General features: G+C 43.8%; 1 protein-coding gene across 1 annotated transcript in view; it reads left to right on the forward strand.

Moving 5' to 3' along the window:
• GTSE1 (G2 and S-phase expressed 1) overlaps positions 1–16579 on the forward strand; it is a 57495-nt gene that overhangs the window by 27505 nt on the left and 13411 nt on the right. The window contains 5 exon segments of the mRNA XM_073619701.1: positions 5096–5234; positions 5363–5740; positions 5947–6019; positions 11461–11703; positions 13245–13404. Coding sequence (XP_073475802.1) covers positions 5096–5234; positions 5363–5740; positions 5947–6019; positions 11461–11703; positions 13245–13404 — 993 coding nt within the window.

Genomic DNA, 16579 nt, shown 5'->3' on the forward strand with positions numbered 1-16579 from the left:
ATCTTGTCACACAGATGTGGTACGCCTGACCACCAGAATCTTTTTCAGGGTAACCTAAGGGTCCTAAGTTTAGGGGGCTAGCCAAATCTGTTCTTCCTTCACTAGGAAATCTACCTCTCGTAAGCTCGGCCACAACACTTAAGACTTGGGACATGGGTAAAAGTGTGTGTGTGTGTGTGTGTGTGTGTGTCGGTCTCCCCAAACACTGAACCCTCCCCCCCTTTTCTCCCTTTGTCTTTCAGGGCAGCACCTGAAGAGAGAGCGCAGCTCCACCCACTTTCCCAGTAAACACTGCAGTCAGACCAGACACTTCCACCATGGCCTCAGTTGTAGTGTTTTCTCCGCCATGGTGGAAGCGCTGCAGGGAACCAGGGGTGTGCTACGCTTTCTCCAGGTGGGGAGAGTATGGGGCATACCAGGTTTTTTTTTTTTTTTTTTTTTTTTTTTTTTTTTGTCTGTCTTCCGCAGGCCAGCCCAGCTTTCTCCCTTACGTGTGGTGGATGCTCCGGCGTCTCCTCCACCTCCTACCCGGTGGGGGTCCCCGCTCCTCTAGACCGGCGGCACAGGCTAAGGAGGAATGGCATGTAATCGGTGTCTCCTCCATCCCCAAAGCCTCAGCCTTCTGGGTTTCCGATGGCGAGTGCGTCATTCCGGCCGGGGGCGGGACTTCCGGCGGCACGATGCGGGTTCCGGCTGCTGGAACGCAGGAGGAGGGGGCGCACCGGGAAATTTAAACATAAAAGCTGCAAATGCCATTGTAGACCTTGCAGTAATGGAGGAGGAACAAACGGCGGTGGCAGGAGCCACGTAAGTCAGCCAGGCCCACGTAAGCAGAGACAGTGGTGTCGGTTTGTTACTCTATGGGCCATGTACTGTTTCCCTTCCTTAATTCTATGGGATTAGGGAGCCTGCAACACTCAGCAAGGAGAATTAAGCTCCTTCCGGAAGGAACTGGCAGACACATTTGAGATGTTCCGGCCCTATCTGGATAAACTCACAGCTGCAAGTGGCAGCACAGTACCCTGTTCTCATTCATCTGTTTCTGCATCCAGAGGGGGCAGTGACTCAGAGGATGAAGAGCGAAGTGTTTCCTCAGACTGAGGAAGAAGCGGATGAAGAGATTTCTCCCTTCCCTTCCCTTCTCTTCTCTTCTCAACTCTGAACATCAGAGGATAAAGCCCAGTTGTCATTACATGATAAAATGTTCCAAGGCATGGTTGAAGTGAAACACAGGGCGTGCATAAGTTTCTATCGGAGACAATAGAAAGGAATGGAAGGACCCAGAGAGGGCCCCTTTCTTTTCCAAGGATGCCATGGATGAGAGGGCGGACTCGCTATTAAAGAAAGCATGGGATTCAACCCTAGGAAACTTGAAACCAGCTATGGCCTCAACCGTGGTAACCAGGGACCTAGAGCACTGGCTGGACCAGTTGAAAGCCCATATTGAAGCAGGAACTCCCCGTAAGGACCTGTTGGATACACTGCCTGTACTACTGAAAGCAGTGGGGGTACATGGCATATGCCTCGGCCGAATCTGTAAAAATGTCAGCCAGATCCTCAGCTTTGGTACACTCAGCCTGTAGAGCTTTATGGGTTAAGACATGGACTGGGGATACAGCCTCAAAAACCAAACTATGTGGTCTACCCTTTTGAGGGAGATTTGGTCTTTGGTCCGGATCTTGAAGCCATACTTGGTAGAATGGCTGATAAGAAAAAGGCCTTCCCAGTAAAGAAGAAAGTGATCCCTCAGGGCAATAAAAATTTGTGCTTTTTGCAAAACCCCGGACGTGAAAGACGGGTTACAAAAAACCCTGGAGGTCTCAGAGGGAGGGGCAAGTCAGGAGTACTGTTTCGCCCCCCCCCTTACCCAAAACAAACAGTGATCGTCCTCAGACTGTGGGAGCAAGGTTACGAACCTTCTTTCCACAGTGGAAGATAACAACCAGTCCGTTTATCCTCCAAACACTATTGGAGGGTTACAGACTGGAATTCTCTCCACCCCACCTGTTCGTTTTTATGTAACCCAGGCTCCCCGAGACCTAGAGAAATCTATTGCAATGACATCAGTCCTACAGGAATTGATCCAACAGAGGGTGATCATAAATGGTCCCCCCCCCCAAAGAGGAAGGACGGGGTGCTATTCACACATACTCCTTGTAAAGAAGCCTTCAGGCAAATTCGGATTCATTCTGAACCTGAAGATACTAAACTGATCAATCGGGTACAAGAAATTCAGAATGGACACAATCTTTTCAGTGAAGGCTCTCCTGACCCCAGGCTGTTTTTTTGGCATCCATAGATTTGAGGGATTCGTATCTCCATGTGCCTATAGCACCAGTATTGCAGAAACACCTAAGGTTTGCAGTCAAGATGGGAGACTCAATCTCGCATCTTCAGTTCAGAGCTCTTCCTTTTGGGCTGTCCTCTTCGCCGAGGATATTCACGAAGATTGTAGCAGAGGCCTTAGCTCCCCTCAGAGTAAAAGGAATATCGATTGTCCCATATTTAGATGATCTAATATTTGCCAAAACAAAGGATATATTAGTGAAAGATCTGAAGGAGACAGACACTTGGACGGTCTCGGCTGGGTAATAAACAAGAAGAAATCAAACATGATTCTGTCTCGGACAATAAAATTTCTGAGAGATACCATCGATTCCATACAGGAGAGAATCTTTCTCCCGGAGGAAAAGAGAAAGAGAAGGTCCAAAATGCTGTAAAGACCCAGACAAACATGCCAATTTCTATCAGGGCAGCTATGTCAGTATTGGGACTCCTCGCTGCATCAATACCAGCAGTACAATGGGCATGTCTCCATGCAAGGGATCTCCAACAGGCAATTCTGAGAAATTGGTCCTATGGGGAGCCACTGGAAAAATTGATCAGAATGCCCCCTCAGGTTCAGAGGAAGCTCTGGTGGTGGAGTAGTCACTCAAATCTGTACAAGGGCCTGCTCTGGTGTTTTCCCATAGAAAGGAGGTTAACAGATGCAAGTTCTTGGGGTTGGGGGCGCCTATCTGGAAGGGCAGATGGCTCATGGAACTTGGACCAGCAGGGAAGCCAAGAGATCCTCCACTTGGAGGGAGCTAAGGGCTATTCTCCTAGGACTATGGGCCTTCAAGGATCTAGTCCAGGGTCACCATGTTCAAGTACTGTCAGACAACGCCACAGCAGTGGCCTATGTAACAAGGCAAGGAGGCACGAGAAGCAAAGAGCTGCTATCCTTGTCAATTAAGATTCTGTCCTGGGCAGGAAGCAACTTAAGGTCCCTAAAAGCGGTGCATCTAAAGGGAGATCTGAATCTAGTAGCAGATTTTCTGAGCAGAGAAAGGATAGTAGAATCAGAATGAAATCTGAACTCGGAAGTATTCCAGAGGCTAATAGAAAGATGGGGAGCTCCTCAGATCTGTTCGCATCCCAAACCAACACAAAGGTGGAGGCTTATTTTTCACTAAACAGGCAAGATCAAGCGAAAGGATTGGACGCAGCCGTGGAAATTACGCTTGTGCTACGCCCCCCCCCCCCCCCCCCCTTTCAATTAATCCTGTTGGTACTAAATAAGCTTCAAAGAGGACACAAGTATGATTCTAGTGGCTCCCTTTTGGCCCAAGAGGGCCTGGTTTTCAACGGTGCAGAGGATGGCGGTGGAACCTCCATTGGGTACTTCCACTGCCGAAAGATCTCCTAACTCGGGGACCCCTTCAACATCCCAATATCGAGCACCTCAACCTGACAAGCTGGTTACTGAGGAGCAGATCCTAAAAAGTAAAGGCTTGTCAGACAAACTGGTATCAACCCTTTTACGTAGCTGAAAAAAGGTTACCAGAGCAATTTATTTTAAAACGTGGAAGTGTTTTAATTCCTGGTGCACAACTAAGATTTATTTTTTTTTTTTTTTTTTTTTTTTTCACCACAGGAAATAATTTCGGTTTTGGAATGGAGATGGGGTTAGCGGCTAGTAAAGTGGCCCCTTTATTGGTTTTTCTTGCGAGATGGCTATCTCAGGAGCCGCTTATTAGGTGTTTTTTTTTTTTTTTTTTTTTTTTTTTCCCCAAAATGGGACTTATTAGTATTACAGGGTCTGATTAAAAAACCTTTTGAACCCCTGAAGGAAGCGACAATCAAATTTTGGTCGATCAAACTAATTCTTTTAGTGGCAGTTACTTCAGCTAGGAGGGTGAGCGAGTTGCAAGCCCTGTCTATAGTAGAACCTTTCTGTTATACATTTCCAGACCGGGTAGTGCTAAAAACTGACCCGGGTTTTCTGCCAAAAGTTCCAACAGCGTTTCATAGGGCACAAGAAATAATTCTCCCTACCATTTACCCTGCACCATCCAGCTCTAGGGAAACGTCCTTCCATAGCCTGGAAGTAAGAAGGTGTTTACTACGCTATCTAGAAGTCGCAAGAGAATTCAGAAAATCAAATTCACACTCTTTATTCTGTTCGCAGGACTACGTAAAGGGTACAGTGCTTCTAAAAACACTATAGGTAGATGGCTGCGAATGGCCATCAGTGAAGTCTATAGAGCTTCAGGGGCAGATCTTCCCGCGGGGGTGGTGGCCCATTCAACATGGGCAGTAGCAACATTCCTGGGCAGAACGAGCGGGGAGCTTCTCCGGGTCGGATCTGTAAGGCGGCCACTTGGACAAGCTTTTCCACTTTTACCCGCCACTACAGGTTGGACTTGCTATCAGCATCGGAACAATCGTTCGGCAGGAAAGTAGTGCAGGCAGTGATCCCACCCTAAAGTACTCTTTATCATCTCCCGGTGCTGTCCTGAAAGACAAAGGTAGAAAACCTTAGTTAGACTTACCGGTAGCGGTATTTCTACGAGTCTTTCGGGACAGCGCCGATGACCCGCCCTAATTGTATTATAAAATGTGGTGTTATTGCTGCTTATCTATTTTCAGCTTCGCTGGAGGTACCCTATGAACAACTGAGGCCATGGTGGAATGTCTGGTCTTTAAAGAAAACTGACTGCAGTGTTTCCTGGGAAAGTGGGTGGAGCTGCACTCTCTCTCCAGGTGATGTCCTAAAAGACTTGTAGAAATACCTTACGTCTAACTAAGGGTGTTTTTTTTTTTTTTTTCTTAGCTTCCTTTAGGCAAAGCGCAGTTTAAAACCCCGTCAGCTGCTCCAAGTCTCAGGAGGAATACCTCATCTTCATCATCTTCCCATTCCAGTGTAAACACTAGTTTGAATTCCAGTTCGTCCTCTCCACCTGCTGTCAGTGGTAAGCTACAAATCCCTGCTTGTGGTGTGCACACATCTGTTGGCTTACCCACAATTTGTACTGCTATTTACTCAGATACTGCATGAAATATTTATTATTATCCAAACTTTTTAATTTTGCCCTTTCAGCTAAACGAAATGCATCTCTTAACACATCCCTGAGCACCTCAATAAACAGCTCAATACTGAAGCCAAATACGAACAAACTTGCACTTGTACGTCCTCTTGGTGGGATAGGATCTTCATTAAAGATGGCCAGTTCAGACGCAAACAACCGTCTAAAACCAAATGCAGTAGCAAAAACAAATGGTAACAAACCCGCATCAGTGTCTATGGCCCAGCCACAGACTCCAGCTGGCAAATTTCAAAGGCAGACTTCTGCACCTAATCTACATAGACTGCCTCCTCCTGCTAAACCAGAAAGTGGTGTAAAAATGTCCACAAAGCCGCAGGCAAAAATAATGCCTACCCCAACAAGCAGACTAAAGCCACCACAAAAGTCAGAGGGTAAGATTCAATTTAAAGACTGAATTTATAAAATGTGCATTTTATATAACGCACACCCCTCCTTCCCCCTCCCCTTTTTTTTTTTTTTTTTTTTTTTTTTTTTTTTTTTTTTTCCCCCCCCCCCATTTTGAGCCCTCTCTCGCTGCTAATCACTAATCCAGTCTCCTTCTGGTTTTTGTTTTTTTTTTTTTTTTTTTTTGATCCAGGGCTGTCGCCTGACAACACAACAAGACGATCTCTAAAGCCAACACGATTACTTTCATGTGGGGAAATTGGAAGGTAATGTGAATAGCTATCTTGTGTTGGACTGCTTTTAAAAGAACTGATTGTTGTGTGGGTCTTCCTCCCCCCCCCCCCCCCCCCATACCTCCTTTAAGTAGCAGGATCTCATTTGTGCAGTCACATTGTTCAGTCCGAGCAGAGGGACCTCCAGGGGGGGGGGGCTGTTATTCCTCTCACTCTGACTTTGTGATAACTGGTTTCAGTTTTATCTCGTTTCCAGGAGGGTGCCCACTCCTCTAGGCAGGTGTCTGTCACCCAGTTTATATACTAGCACACGACCACCCGTGCACTGGCTCCAGTTTAAAGGCAAGTGTGGTGTCAATAGTTGCTCATTCCGTAAAACAAGTGATCGCGTCACTTCATTGTTCATTGCCCACAGGTAAATCTTTTAGGTTTGGTTCCTTTATTAACTGTAACACGCTATGTGGTGCAAGTTATTACATGCACCACATGTCAGATTCAGTATGTAGGAAGGACCACCTGACGTCTGAGGGACCGTTTTTATATGATCATCTATACGATATCGGGGGGAAAAAAAAAACTCTAACGTAGCCAGACATTGGGTCCAACACCACAATAAGGTTACATCTAGCCTAGTGATTCCGTGTATGGAGAAAATAAGCATGCCCATCAGAGGAGGTGACAAGTTTGCTATCCTGTGCAGAAAAAGTTTACTGGATATTCACTTTACATACAAAAATACCAGTAGGGTTAAATTATGATTGGGACTTTCCTACTTTTATGAATAGCAACACTGAAGTAGACCCAGTCATATATTGGTACCCCATTCACACTCCTGTATACATATACCTCTACATGTGCTATATTGTCTGTCTTATGTGCATGCACGGTTGTGTTTTTCATGTTCTCTACTATCTTTTCACATTATGAGTGTATTTAGGGTGGTATGTCTATGTATTTTTGTCATATATGGTAGATGTTCTCATGTCTCCTTATAGCATTATAATATATATATTTTTTTTTTCCACACTATTCAATCATATAAATGAAGTCAAATCAAACTGTCTACAAATAATGTGACATCAATGTGAAGTGAACATGATTCCTGGTAGCGATCTCCACGTGATACAAATTATCAGTGCCTCCACCAACAGCTTGCTTACCAGCTCCAATTGATCCCTCCATTAAAAGGGACCGTTAGGACTTGGCTGGGCTAAAGGTCCAGATCTCCCAACACATTCGCCCCTTGGTGCCGTATAGGATATGATATCCAAGTTATAGGTCCTGTCCCAGCTCTCTCCTGGCTCTGTTCTTTCTGTATTGGCAGATTGTCTTAATTTTATTTTTCTGTGCACAAATCTCACCAGATGGTTTGCTGCTTAAAGTGTGTGTGAGTGTGAGAGACCACTTTTGAGAAAAGCCTACTCCCTTTTTTATTTTTTTTTCTGAAGATATAGCTGTCTGTGTCCATGTGTAGGCTGAATCTGTATAGGAGTGGTTTTATAAATATCAATCAGCTGCTTCACCTGCAGGGCTCTGAAGAAAATTGCAGGGTCTGCATCTAAAGGGATCTTTTTTTACATAAAAAAAACAAAACAAATGCACGTCACTTTCCTAAACAAATGATGTGCATTATGTTCTATGTGTGTGACATGCATATCCCAGGGGGTATGGTCCTACATTGAGAATTGGGAGCCAATGGGCCTCCCGACTAATCCACTTTAGATGATGGCGGTGTGGGACAGAGTAGGGGCAGAATTCTGAGCGGATTCTACAGCACATTGCTGGAAAAAAGCAGTGGGACGGGTGGAGTTCCACTTTAGTATATCTTCTGTACGTTCCCTCATGGAAGATGAACTTTGTGGTGATTGGCAACGTCCTAAGTGCTTTATCCATTAATATTTCATAGATGAGCAACTTCTAAAAAGATGGGTGGTCCTGATCTGCTATTGCCTGCTTCAACATATCTGATGGTACCTGCAGGGGATCTCCTGGCCCTTAACACCCTGAATAGGAGAATTCTTGTCCGCAGCAAGTACACGTTCTTTAACGTGCCCTTCAGTGGTGGAAAGGTTTTGGGCTCTTACCAATTTGTTCACAGTTCCAAACCCAAACTGAGAAACGAATCTCATTTTAGATTGCAAGGGCCTCTACAAGTTTGAGTTTAAAAATTCTGCATGAAATCCACCACGTCAATCATGGTCTCTCTGCAACAAGAGAATTTTCTGGCTTCGCTGGATATAAAAGCTATTTATTTGCATGTCTCCATTTATCCTCTTTCTAGGATTTGCCTTGTACAAGAAACCTTTTTCAATTTGTAGTAGTCCCTTTTGGCCTATCCACAGCCTCTAGAATATTCTCAATAGTCTTGGCCTGATCCTTGTCATGCTTAAGGTTTGGGTTGTTCACGTTGTGGGATACCTGGACAATCTCCAGTTGAGCATATTCTACCCATGCTCTGTCGAATGACATTCGGCTGATGACTGGTCTGTTACAAGCCATTGTTTGGCTGCTTAACCAAAATCTGCCTTGAGGCAGGCTTCTTTAACCTCCCTGGCAGTATGATTATTTCAGATATTTGTGCCTCAAAGCGGTACAATTTTTTATTTTGCATAGAAATTTGGCGTTTTATATTGTAGGCCTGTAATTCTTAGCAATAACACACTTATATCTGTCCACCAAGAGTCTAGTAGATATCCCGGGTATGATGAAGTTTGAAACACAAAATCATAAATTATAATATAAATAATTATAAAAAATAATATAATAAATTTCCCCACGATTCACTATCGCTCAATTCTGTAAGTGTTCTAATACGATCGCTGTTTTCTAGCTGGTCTAAAACCACTTTTGACGTAAAGGGACACTTTTTGGTTGCTATGGACAATCTCCAGTTTCCAGGCAGAAAGAACAGTATATATCCTATAAAACTGCATGCAGGGCATTGGACAAAGCACTGGGGATAAAAGGGATGAGAAATGATTTCATACAGTAATGCAATCTGTAAGATTACAGTGTACTGTGTTATGAATTTTCACTTTTTTGAATTTTGTAAATTTAGATAAAAGGACCTCTGCGATATTAAAGTGAACTAAAAAAAAAAATCAATATATTAAACGAGGGGAGTGGAAATGCTGCACAATCCAACGGTGATCACAAATCGCCTAGTGTCAAAGTGTATATAAATAATTATATGTGATCTTGCGCATAACCTATAGCTAAAGTAACTATACAATGACAATATCTAACTAGGAAGAAAAGATTGAGGAGGAGGAGGAGGATGATGATGATGATCATCATCACGATCTTCACCATCAGATAGAAGAAAACATAGCATGTTGACTGTGGGTCAAATGGTAACGCCCCTTCAATTTGTTCTCAATGCTCTTACCTCGAGGGCATAAATAAATGCCTTAGTCCATTGCTAGGATGAACGCGTCGATGTTGGGGCCCAGACTCGGTCAGGATGGGGGATGGGTACTTGATGGAAAAAGTAATGGTCACCTCCAACCCGGTATCTGAATCCACATAGAAAAAATGCCAAACTCGTAAAAACTTTGCTTCCTCTCTGGCTGGGAAAAGTTTTTGTGAAAGCCTGCAGAACCCCAATCAGTCCTGATCCAGTAGCTGATTGGTGTTGTGCAGGCTTTCACAAAACTTTTCCCAGCCAGAGGGGAAGCAAATTTTTTTTCCATGTGGATTCGGATACCGTGCAATGCAATCCCAATTGTGGCTCAGGGTTACCGCTAATGGTGCTGAAATTTAACCCCGAGCCACACTTGGGAATACCATCAGGGAGGTTAAGTACCTAGTCCTGGACGTGGCCCTGTCTTGAGTCTTTCTCCCACCAGCAAACATTAAGTTGCTGAGATTGCAGGTAAGGACTCTACTGTCCTGTCATTGATCCTTGATGTAGTTTTGCCTGAAGGTCCTGGGGCTGATGGGCTGCTTTTTTGGGGTGGTGCTTTATGCCCAAATTCACTGTTAAAGCACAGCATTCCGACTGTGTGGGACAAGCAAAATTCCTAATTGGATTGGCCCATGCAGCTTTCGGAAGCTATGCTGGATAAACAATCTGGCACTGAAGGCAGGGGAAGTTGGAAAAATTGGATGGTGATCATGCATGGCATCAGCCTTTCAGGCTAGGGAGGTGTGCCAGGAACTTTGACGGTATAGGGAACTTGGTAGCTTTGGGAATCGTTCCTTACTATTCAACATCCTGGAACTCACGGTTGTTTGCCTCACCCTTCAGAGGTGGACTTTGGGGACTACTGATGAGGTTTTGGTCATAAAATTCCACAACTGTGGCTTACATCAATCAGGCCCGAACAAGAAGTTAAGCATCTCAGAGGGAAATTAAACTCAATCTGCTCTGGGCAAAACATCACATTTCAGCCTTGTCAGCTTTACAATTCTAGGAGTAGGAAATTGACAGGTGACCTTTCTCAGCCGCCAGCAGTTGGGCTCTGGTAAATGGTTACTTCACCCAGAAGTGGTACAATGTTTGCAAGTGATGGGGCATGTAGATCTGCTTGTATAAAGATTCAATAAGGTGGAGAAGTTCATGCCTCAGTCTTGGGATCCAATGAATAACCTTCACGGTAGACTCACTGGTGACCCTGTGGGATCGATTCTCCTGATTATCTTTTCTCCTCATGACCCTTCTTTGTCTGCCTTGTTGGCTTGGCTGGGAAGGCATTCGTATGGCCCCATACTGGCCAAGAAGTGACCAGTCTTGCTTCCTGCTTCTCAGTTGGTTGCTTTTGATGGCCTGGCTGTTGAAGCCCATGTCTAGAGATATGGGGGGGGGGGGGGGGGGGCTGGCTGAGTTTGATTATGGCCCCTGGATGGTATATTTTTTGCCTGGTGGTAACAGTGGAAAGTCTGTTCTCCCCAGTACTCAGTGGTGATATATCCTAGCTTTTGTTTATTCAGGGCTGGATCAGCAGTTGGCCCTGATGCATTACAAATTTTCGTTTTGACCATTTTTTTTATTCACTAGGTTTTTTTATTTTATTTTTCTCACGATCACTTCTTCCAGGAGTGTGTCAGCGCTGCTTCTTTTTTTTTTTTTCTCTCCAATATTGCCTCAGTGTCTCAGCCATTCGAGATTCTCCTTTCTGATTAGTGGCGACATTGGCTCCCGCTGCAGTCAAAGTCAGCTAGCCAAATAGGGGAGAGGAGGGTCAGGGCTCTGTGTCTGAATGGACACAGGGAGCTGTGACTTGGCTCGGGTGCCCCCATAGCAAACTGCTTGCTGTGGGGTACTGAACAGGAGGGAGGGGCCATTATTGCAAAAGAGGGACCTGAGAAGAGGAGGATCCAGGCTGCTCTGTGCAAATCGACTGCAACAGAGCAGGTAAGTAGAACGTGTTTGTAAAGCCAACCCCCCCCCCCCCATAACAATCACTTTAATACTTGTTTTTCATATGCAGGTCCCATAAGTAAGCACTGGTGTGTCTTTTATTTATTTTCAGTGCTACTGTACAAAGCACTCCTATGGGAGCTGCTAAAGGAATGCAGATGAACTCCAGTTTAATAGGAAGATGTATTTCGGCAACTCCCAGTTCAAAACATACATCTGCTTTGCCTACACCAGTTAGTCGCAGAACATCAGGAATTTTAACAACTCCAAGGACTGTCCCAAGAGCTATTCCATCTTTGCGACCTACACCAGCTTTACAGACTTCTAGCAAGTTATCCAAGAAGTCACTTGTTGAGTAAGCAAATTTCATTACTTCGTTGCAGTAAATGAGCTCAAAAACTTGTATTGCATTGATGCTTTTTATGCAGTCCTGTGAGATCTAAAAGTCATTAAGGATTACTAGTGCTGTACGTCTTAATTAGTACTTGTTTTATATGCCTTTTTTTTTTTTTTTTTTTTTTTTATGTCTGAAGCTAGTTAAATCCCCTTCTCCTGCTGTACATAGACAGGTTAAAGTTTTATAGCGCTGAAACCCAAAATTGGCCTGGACAGGTAGATTGACATTGACATTCTCAAGTGGTTTAATATTGTGAATTTTTCAAAAACAGAAGCAACATCCTAGCTGGTAATAGTTGTATCATCAATTCCTTCTACTGGGGTCTTGGAGCAGACACTAGTGATTACAGTATGAGACTATGATCCTTGTTGCATTTTCTATTTGGATTTTGGGAATTTGTATAAATGTTGCCATAGAAGATTTCTGAGCAGTGGGATGCTTTTGAGACTGGATTAGGTGGTTTCTAGGTTAATGGAACATCTCAGTACCTGAAAGTTTTTAAGGCAAAACTACGGAATTTGTATTTATTTCCTCCACCCCCCCCCACCCCATATGCAGTGGGGCTGTGCCCACACTGCATGGGTTAACTGCTCATCTTTGTCTAGGATACGGTATTGCCGAGATACTCGCCTTTATCGCCGATCCTTCCAATGCAAGACCGGCCCTTGCGATTCCTATGTCACTTGCTATGGGGGTACTCAGGCGTGCTCATTCCCAAGCCCCTTGCTCCCTACTGCTGTGTGTGAGCCAATGAGGGAGAGCAGCTGCTCTTGTGCACATCGCTGGATCAAGATTGGGCTTGGGTACCACGTTTCACTGAAAATGAGACCTACCCTGAAACTAAGACCACCTGTAATTATTTTTTTCCCCCCAGGATGGCTGCAATATAAGCCCTACCCTGAAAATGAGCCCTAGTTTAAAGTGGTTGTAAAATCCTATAATTCACCCTATTACAGTATTATATAATGTACAATGTGTGTTTCTGTAATATTATTGTGCCAAATACACACACCACACACACCTTTTACATGATATAATACTGTAATAGAGGGGATTATAGGATTTTACAACCACTTTAACTCGGTTCACACTGGGAATTCCTAAATTCATAATGTTAATGATTTCTGAGCTCATAGGCAGGGATGGAGAGAAGACAGGGCAGAGGAACGGGCAAATACACATTACATAAGACCTACCCTGAAAATAAGCCCTACTGTGTCTCCTGTTGCCAAAATTAATATAAGACCTGGTCTTGTATTCGGGTAAGTATTTAGGGACACCCACATGTACGCTTTTGGAGACCATACCTATAATCCCAAGAACTTGTGCATACTGTACACAGCCAAACCATGTTTGATGTACTCAAGTCTAAGAAAAAGCGATTCCTAATGCAGCTTTTTTTTTTTTTTTTTTTCCCCATCTTGTAATGTCATTGCTTGAAGACATGTTCATATAAAACCTTTTTTGTTTTGTAATATGTTTTGTATAACATCTTGTAGATCTGAGTGTGAGCAAACCAAGCCCAAGCTCTCTTGCAGTCCAATTTCTCCTACTGAAGACCATGTTACTGCAGAAATCTGTTGTTCCTTAAAATTCTCTCCTGAAAATAAACCAGTGTCAGAGAAGCAACAAGCAGTGACAATCCCACAGCACACTGAGGTAATGCATTTTCAGGTACTGCTATGGTTTACAATGTAGCCACCTTTCAGTAGTCAGAGTGAACCGATTGTGGATGTGAGTTTATATACACTGTAAAATATCTATGGCTGCTTGAACTTTACTCATACAGGTGATACTTGAAAAATTAGAATATCGTGCAAAAGTTAACTTATTTCACTAATGCAACTTAAAAGATGAAACTAATATGAGATAGACTCATTACATGCAAAGCAAGATAGTTCAAGCTGTGATTTGTCATAATTGTGATGATTATGGCTTACAGCTCATGAAAAACCCAAATCCACAATCTCATAAAATTAGAATATTGTGAAAAGGTGCAATATTCTAGGCTCAGTGTCCTACTCTAACCAGCTAAGTAAGCCATAACACATGCAAAGGGTTCCTAAGCCTTTAAATGGTCTCAGTCTGGTTCAGTAGGAATCGCAATCATGGGAAAGACTGCTGAAGTGACAGTTGTGCAGAAAATCATCATTGATACCCTCCATAAGGAGGGAAAGCCTCAAAAGGTAATTGCAAAAGAAGTTGGATGTTCCCAAAGTGCTGTATCAAAGCACATTAATGGAAAGTTATGTGGAACGGAAAAGTGTGGAAGAAAAATGTGCATAGGCAGCAGGGATGACCGCAGCCTAGAGAGAATTGTCAGGAAAAGACCATTCAAAAGTGTTGGACTTTCACAAGGAGTGGACCGAGGCTGGAGTCAGTGGATCAAGAGCCACCACACAGACAGATCCTGGACATGGGCTTAAAATGTCGTATTCCTCTTGTCAAGCTACTCCTGAACAACAAACGTCAGAAGCGTCTTACCTGGGCTAAAGAAAAACAGACCTGGTCTGTTGCTCAGTGGTCTAAAGTCGTCTTTTCTGATGAGAGCAAATTTTGCATGAAACCAAGGACCCAGAGTATGGAGGAAGAATGGAGAGGCACACACTGCAAGATGCTTGAAGTCCAGTGTGAAGTTTCCAAAGTCTGATTTGGGGAGCCATGTCATCTGCTGGTGTTGGTCCACTGTGCTTCATTAGGTCCAGGGTCAGCGCAGCTGTCTACCAGGATATTTTGGAGCACTTCATGCTTCCTTCCGCAGACTAGCTCTATGGGGATGTTGACTTAATTTTCCAGCAAGACTTGACACCTGCCCACACTGCCAAAAGCACCAAAACCTGGTTCAATGGCCGTGGGATTACTGTGCTTGATTGGCCAGCAAACTCGCCTGACATGAACCCCAGAGAGGATCAATGGGGCATTGCCAAGAGAAAGATGAGACCGAACAATGCAGAAGAGCTGAAGCATCCTGGTCTTCTATAACACCTCAGCAGTGCCACAGGCTAATAGCTTCCATGCCACGCTGCATTGAGACAGTAATTGCTGCAAAAGTGTCCCAAACCAAGTACTGAGTACATATGCATGCTTATACTTTTCAGAGGCCCGATGTTCTATGTACAATCCTTGTTTTATTGATTGCATGTAATCTAATTTTCTGAGATTGTGGATTTGGGGTGTTCATGAGCTGTAAGCCATAATCATCACAATTTATGACAAATCACGGCTTGAATTATCTTGCTTTGCATGTAATGAGTCTATCTCATCTCATATATTTCACCTTTTAAGTTGCATTAGTGAAATGAACTTTTGCACGATATTCTAAATTTTCGAGTATCGCCTGTAGTTCATTCTTTCTTTTATTGTGGTCAATATTTAATATAAAATATTGTCAGGGTTTTTGCACAGCCAGGTAATCGGAGGAATTCCAACATTCATTTGTTGATCTATAGATGACCTTTATAGGAATAGATATTTTTCTTTCCTCCATTAAGGGACAAAGGAGTTCAGGCATTCTTACACTCAGGTTAAGCTGCCACCTGCGGAATATCGACACACTAGCAAACAAACTGTAGTTTGTAGTTGCTCTCAGAACTCTCCTCACTGAGCTCTGTAGAGTAACATTAGTTCTCCACCCTTTTTTCTGACAGCTCAGGCAATTTTTATAAATTCTGTACTTTGAACAGATGTACAAAAGCGAATACTGCAAATAAACGGGTACAAGGTATACAGGAGAATGTTACATGTGTATCACCTGAGGCCAGGTACTTCACTGGGTATATAAGGGTTTACAACCACTTAACTTTCAAACTGACACGATTTAATGCTTTTTCTGTATTTGTGTGTGGTGTTTATTTTATGTAAAAAATGTCATACTTGCCTGCTTTGTGCAATGGTTTTGCATAGAGCAGCCCAAACCTATATTTTTGAAGTCCCCTGCCAGCTATCCTGACTTCTCCTCCTCTTTGGCAAGTACCCCCATATAAAGCTGCTTACTATGAGGGCTCTTGTGCTGGCTTGCTCCCAAGCCGCCCACCACTCCCTCGTCGCAGCATTTGACATAGGCAGGAGCCAATGAATTCCGCTGCCATCAATCTGTCCAGTGAGGGAGATGGTGGGGGGAGCTGGGGGATCCTGCAGTACAGAAAGTGTGTGTTTTTGGTGATGGTGTTCAAATCTGGTTTACAACTGATTTTAGATCTGCCAGCACAGTATAAACAGGGTTAAGTATGCTAAACAAACTTCCCAGCCCCCTCCTTAAAGCCTAGCTCCATGTTTTTTAGTGAACTTTCAAGAGTTCATTACAGGAAATTGATTTGGATCAGCTTGATGCCAATCATGAACACTTGCAGTGGGTGTCAATGCTGTATGAACTGTAGGTAGTGTCGGTGATTCACAGTATACAGTGCTGCATTCTGGCAGCGGGATGGGAATGAATCAAAGCTTCCTCTGGCTGAGGCAGGGATGACATCTGCCCACCTCTCAATTTCAGCCAATCGGAGGAAGCCCCACACTGCTGTTCAGTTACATGAAGTGTCATGTGACCCTTCAATAGGCATGGGCCGAACACCCCCCTGTTCGGTTCGCAGCAGAACATGCGAACAGGCAAAAAATTTGTGCTAACATAGTCTGTGACATGAACGTAAAAAAATAAAAATGCTAATTTTAAGGGTTAATATGCAAGTTATTGTCATAAAGTTTGGGGACCTGGGTCCTGCCCCACGGGGCATGTATCAATGCAAAAAAGCGTTTTAAAAACTGACCTTTTTTCAGGAGCAGTGATTTTAATAATGCTTAAAAGTGAAATATTACTTTAAATTTCCTACCTGGGGGTGTC

The sequence above is a fragment of the Aquarana catesbeiana genome, linkage group LG03 (assembly GCF_042186555.1).
Source record: "Aquarana catesbeiana isolate 2022-GZ linkage group LG03, ASM4218655v1, whole genome shotgun sequence".
NCBI classification, from domain to species: Eukaryota; Metazoa; Chordata; class Amphibia; order Anura; family Ranidae; genus Aquarana; species Aquarana catesbeiana.